The following is a 5,371-nucleotide window of genomic DNA, read 5'->3' as shown; positions in this document are numbered from 1 at the left end:
GTCGAGCTACCTCGGAATGGCCTCCAGCGGCTGCCTGATGGATAATTCGCAGGAGCTCGCCATCGAGTAGCGCAGGGAGAGCTCGGACCCCATTGCATCTCCCTATGCAAAATTACTGTACTATTAATTTCCGGAGTAGGAAGAAGACGGCCACAGAATGCAGGTATGCAGGTATGCAGGCTGGCCGGAAACCCTTCTCGCCGCGCGCCTTGCTGGTGTCTAACAGTCACTCAAGTTGACCGCCGCACGCCGCCATGACATCGTGAGAGTCTGCTACCGATACCGGAAAAGTGCCTTGTCCCCACAATTTGGCCCGCTGTTTGGATCTCGGAAGCTAGCCTGGGAATAGCTGCCGCTGGGCCTCGGAACGGCGGCTCGGACTTGTGCGCGCGGCCTGCGGACGTCCACACACTTCGACGGAGCCAGAGAACCGGGCCAACGTAAGTTACGGCAGGCAGCATCAAGCCGTCTAGGCCCGTCCGCGACACAGTCGCAGACAGCAATTCATTCTCGCATCACCTCTGGCCAGGTCCTCACCACGATCTGCAGGCAGCAGCGGGAACGGGCAGAGATGCCAATGAGGCGGCGGGAGACGATGGCAGCGGGAGACGATCGTCCAGTGTTCTGGAACCCGCGTGATACACGGGACTCGCGGCCGTAACCGCCACACACATCGCAAATCCATCAGGCACACTTTGACCCGAAGAATCTCCGCCTACGTCACACCTCACAACTTCCTCCACCTCCGTCTCTCATCACCACCACCATGCCCCGCCGCCGCCCGTTCTCCGCCAAGCAGAAGAAGGAGCAGATGCTGGCCAAGCGGGCGCGCAAGCGCGGCGAAGACGCACCCGCCTTGCAATCCCAGCGGCGGCGCACGCCGGCCCGCTCAGCTCCAGGCCCATCGCGTCTCGCCCTCGAGTCGCGCTTCGTCGCCCTCCCACCCGGCTTCCTCGAGCGTACACGCAACCTCGCGTACGCCGAGCCGCTTCCTCGCCCACTGCCCCCGTCCTCTGCCCTTTTTCCTCTTGACCTCCTCACGCGCCCGTCTAACCTCACCGTCCCAGCCCGCCCAAAGTTCAGGTACGGGCAGACGAAGAAGGAGGTCGAGCGGAACGAGGAAGGTGTGTTCCGCAAATGGCTCGCGGCGACGCGGGGGGAGGTCACGGAATGGATGGAGAAGTCGCTCGAGGACGAGGAGGGCTGGCCGCGCAGCCCGAGCTGGTTCGAGACCAATCTCGAAGTATGGCGGCAGCTGTGGCGTGTTGTCGAGGCCTCTTCCATCCTGCTACTGCTCGTCGACGCGCGCGCACCGCCGCTTCACTGCCCGCCTTCCCTCCGGACGTATCTCCGCGCCCTCAAGCCACGGCGGCAGTTCGTGCTGGTCCTCACGAAGGCCGACCTCGTGGACGCGGCGGCGCTCGATGGGTGGAAAGCGTGGCTCAAAGAGTGGTGGGCAGGGGATGGCGAGAACGAGGAGGACGACACCCAAGTCGTCGCAGTGACCAGCTACGACCTCGAGCTTATGTATGCCGACAAGCGGCGGCACCGTCCCGCCATCCCCTCGGCATCGCGGCGCGCACTTGTCGACGCGTTGCAGCGGGCGCACGAGCGCCTCCTCGCTCCGCCAGAGTGGGCACGCACAGACCCAAAGAAGTTGGAGTCTTGGCGGCCTACTGTGCGCTCGAGCGTGGACTGGGCCGAGTTGTCCGCGGAGCCGCTGGAGCCAGCCAAGAGGGGCAAGCCGCGGCGGGCGGCCGCTGGTGCGGACGCCGGGGAGGATGTGGAGGGCGCCGAGGGCGCTGACGAAGGAGATGAAGATGAGGCAGAGACAGAAACGGAGGACGAGACGAGCCTGCCCTCGCGCGACCCCGAGTCTGAACCCCTGACGATCGGCCTCATCGGTCAGCCCAATGTCGGCAAATCCTCCTTGCTCAATGCGCTGCTTGGCACGACCAAGGTCCGCGCTTCTAAGACGCCGGGCAAGACGAAGCACTTCCAGACTATTCTGTGGGGCGAGGCGCGCGAGGTCAAAATCGTCGACTGCCCCGGTCTGGTATGTCCAAGTCCGGTACCGATGGAGCTGCAAGCAATGGCAGGAAGTGAGTGTGTTGGCCGGTGGCCAGTATGGCGGCAGCAGCTGACATCAGTCCTACCCATTTCGCAAATCCCTTCCCTGCCCGCATGCACGGCGTTCGTAGCCCGTCACATGCCGCTCGAGGAGGTATTCCGCATCCCGCCTCCAGAGAAGGTTGTGGACGACATCGCGGCGCGGCGGACATGGCGCGGCCCGCGTCCCGACACAACCACTGCCACGCCAGCGGAGCCCACGCACGAGCAGTGGACGGCGGGGGAGATCATGGAGGCGCGCGCGCTCGACCGCGGGTTCTGTGAGTCGACAATAGGAGACAATCTGACAGCAGTAACGGCGAAAGGCGGGCGGCCGGACGCGAATCGTGCCGCAAACGCAAGTGCGTGCTTTTGAAGGCAGAGCTGACAGCAGTGCTGCGGACGGTGGCGGACGGGCGGGTGCGGTGGGGGTTCTGGCCGCCGGGAGACGTCGAGGCGCGTCGCGGTGTGGGGGTGTGGCTCGGAGGAAACCCCGATTTCGAGGCGCTGGGTGCGGAGAGCGAGAGTGGGAGCGAGAGCGAGGTGGAGGAGGAGGAGGAGGGTGAGGGTGAGGCGAGTAGTGAGAGAGACGAGGGGAGTGAGGGCGACGGGAGCGAGAGTGAGGGCGGATTCGCGAAGCAGAACCAGCGGAGCTTCTTCGCGGCGCTGTCGCTGGAGGATGGGAGTGAGGAGAGCGATGGGAGTGAGGAGAGCGATGAGAGCGAGACCTAGATGCTAGACTAGTTACAGGGCAGCGTGGATGAGTCTGCAGTGCCAGCACAGCTGCACGCCTGTACACCTGTATGGGGTTTGTAGCTGGTCGCAGGTCCCAGCAGTAGCGCGGCACCCTGTGCTGTACATATGCTTGTAATGAAGATCTGATTTGAACACCTGCGATGCCACGACGCTGCGCGCTGTTGTACATACATCCATCTAGATCTATCTCCCGCCATCCTGGGGTCAGTCCGCCCTGCTCAGCGACTAACACGCCGCGGGGTCGGCAACGTAGGTGTTCTTTTCGAGTTCAGCCTGCAGCAGCCCCTTGAGTTCCTCGACATAGACGGACTTGACGAGGACGTGGGATTCGTCGACTGGCGTGAGTGAGATAATTCGGCCATCTCCCTCCTCGCTTTCATCGCTCTCCTCGCCCTCCTGCCTTGTCTCACGATCTCCCTCCCTCTCTTTCTCCACCCCCCCCCCCCCCCCCCCCCCCCCAAACCCCCCTCTCCCCCGCCCACTCACCATCGCGCATCACAAACTTGTGCGTCCCCGGCCGCCCCTCGTCGAGATGCAAGATGATCTGCTTGGCCGCGCTGTCGCACGTAATCAACGTGCCGGACATGAGGCGGACGCCGTATGGATCCGAGCCGGCGTATGACATGTGTAGTGGCGGTCAGTTTGTCTTCGTCAAGTCGGAGAGGCGAGACAGATGACGACGGAGACCTGCGACACGTGACTTGGTTTGGGTGGCAATTCCGGCTTGCGAACGCCCCACTCCGTCCTCCACCTCCACCTCCACCTCCACCTCCACCTCCACATCCTGCTCCGCCTGCACCGGCCTGCCCAGCGTCCGATCACGCCGGAGGTGGGCACGACTACATATTCCGCCTGCCGACTCTGGCTCTGCACACTTCGCCATGTCCTGGCCCGCCACGCTCGACTTCGCCACGCTGACGGACAGCGAGCGCCTGACGGCGCTGCTGGGCACGCTGTTCGAGCCCACGCCGCCGCTGCGCCGCGTGCTCGTGCCCGCGGTGCTGTTCCGCGCGTCCACGGCCCCGCCGGCATCGTACGCCGCCCTCGTGGATCTCTGCGCGGCCATCGGCGCCGACTGGGACTGGGACACAAAGGCGCAGTTCATACAAGGCCACCCGGTGATTGGGGAGGTCAAGGGCCTTTCGGCGCATTCGAGTAAAGAGCAGGGATCGGGCACGCCGGCCGTCGTGCTTGACCGGTGAGTCCAGCTCGCTCACGCCCTCGCTCACACCAGCCTCGCCCACCTCAACGCCGTGTACGAGGCCGTGTGGCCCGGCCTGCGCTTCATCACGTTCGTCGCGGGCCGGCCGCGCGCCGCCATCGTGAATGAGATGGAGGCGAATATCGGGATTGCCCAGTCGCCGCAGCCGCTGCCCGACACGTATGACACGCGCGAGCCCGCCCTCGGCTCCAGCACCGTCCAGCGGCTCACGCGGGAAAAGTACAGCGACGAATGGAAGAGCGAGTGCGACAGGGCGCTCGTGGACGTGTGGCGTATCGGGCACGCGCGGCTGGGTAATATGGGCCTCGAGTGATTGTATTGGTATGCATAACAGGGAGTACAGAGGGTTAGCAGCCGCCTGAGCGGCTTGCAGTGTATGGCACTGCCATGGAAATCTAGAGCTAGTGCCCTTGGACGAGGTCCAGATTACTTGCCTTCAGTTTGGTCGCCTATAAAGTCAGCTTCGTCTTGTATAGTGGAAGATGGGAGGTTCAGAATATAGAAAAGAGTAGCCTCATAACGCGCTTGGCGTTCGGAATGAGCTGAGTTATATATATCATCATTTAGATGGGAGAGGGAACGGGTACTCACCTCGTCGCCATCGCCGACGCCTGCGTGACAGCAGCGCCATGTCTCATGTTGAGGTAGTAGCTGGACCTACGTACCTGCTCGCACTTCTCAGCAGGGCCGGCGTTCCAATAGTTCTGTCGCTTCCATGAGCACTCCCATCCGTGGTGGCCTCGACGGCCACCCACTTGGGATCTCTGGGTTTTGCAGCCCTCCCCCGCACACACCACGCATAGTCACGCGCAGCGCTCGCACGCACGCCCTACCGCAAAGTCGCGAGCACGTAGCTCTAGGCAAGGCCTCTTCACGGACGCAGGCGCACGCGGTTGGCGCGCGATACGCTACACGCGGAGGGTGCAGCTCACTCTCCGTACCCGACACGTGTACCGTCCGCGACGGCCACAACCCGCCGACTAAGCGACCGCCCCTCTGCAGGATAACACGAGACACAGGCAGCGCTGTCCTTGCCGTGGAGGCTTCCTGGCCCACCTCAAGGTGGCCAGCGGTGCGGATTACGCTCAGGACCTTACACCGGGATGGGGGTTCAAGAACTGGTGTGAGCGGAGGGCGCGGCGAGAGCGAGGGGCGAGGATCGTGCAAGGCGACGAGTTCGGTATCAATGGATGGGGGCATGGGGTTGCGTGACTCGTCACGCGCGGAGAGGAGAAAGCGAGCGGATGAGAAAACGCACCTTAGGGTTAGAAGCCTTGTTCGACT

The 5,371-nt window shown here is 63.6% G+C and overlaps 2 protein-coding genes across 2 annotated transcripts; both read left to right on the top strand.

Annotated features, from left to right (window-relative positions):
- Positions 1-811: 811 nt before the first annotated feature.
- On the top strand, positions 812-2,841 carry COLE_01936 (uncharacterized protein; the record flags this gene model as incomplete). The annotated part of the gene is made up of 5 exons (XM_065626178.1): positions 812-1,707; positions 1,777-2,102; positions 2,202-2,390; positions 2,424-2,471; positions 2,504-2,841. The coding sequence occupies 5 exons, from the start codon at positions 812-814 to the stop codon at positions 2,839-2,841; spliced, it is 1,797 nt and encodes a 598-aa protein (XP_065482447.1).
- A 905-nt stretch (positions 2,842-3,746) lies between these two features.
- COLE_01935 (uncharacterized protein) lies at positions 3,747-4,400 on the top strand (the record flags this gene model as incomplete). The annotated part of the gene is made up of 2 exons (XM_018425860.2): positions 3,747-4,063; positions 4,100-4,400. 2 exons carry the CDS (start codon positions 3,747-3,749, stop codon positions 4,398-4,400), a joined length of 618 nt encoding a protein of 205 aa, XP_018275253.1.
- Between the last annotated feature and the right edge of the window lie 971 nt (positions 4,401-5,371).

The sequence above is a fragment of the Cutaneotrichosporon oleaginosum genome, assembly GCF_008065305.1.
Source record: "Cutaneotrichosporon oleaginosum strain ATCC 20508 chromosome Unknown ATCC20508_contig02, whole genome shotgun sequence".
In the NCBI taxonomy this organism is placed as follows: Eukaryota; Fungi; Basidiomycota; class Tremellomycetes; order Trichosporonales; family Trichosporonaceae; genus Cutaneotrichosporon; species Cutaneotrichosporon oleaginosum.
Note: the sequence above shows the minus strand (reverse complement) of the source record. Positions and strands in the feature narration are given on the sequence as shown.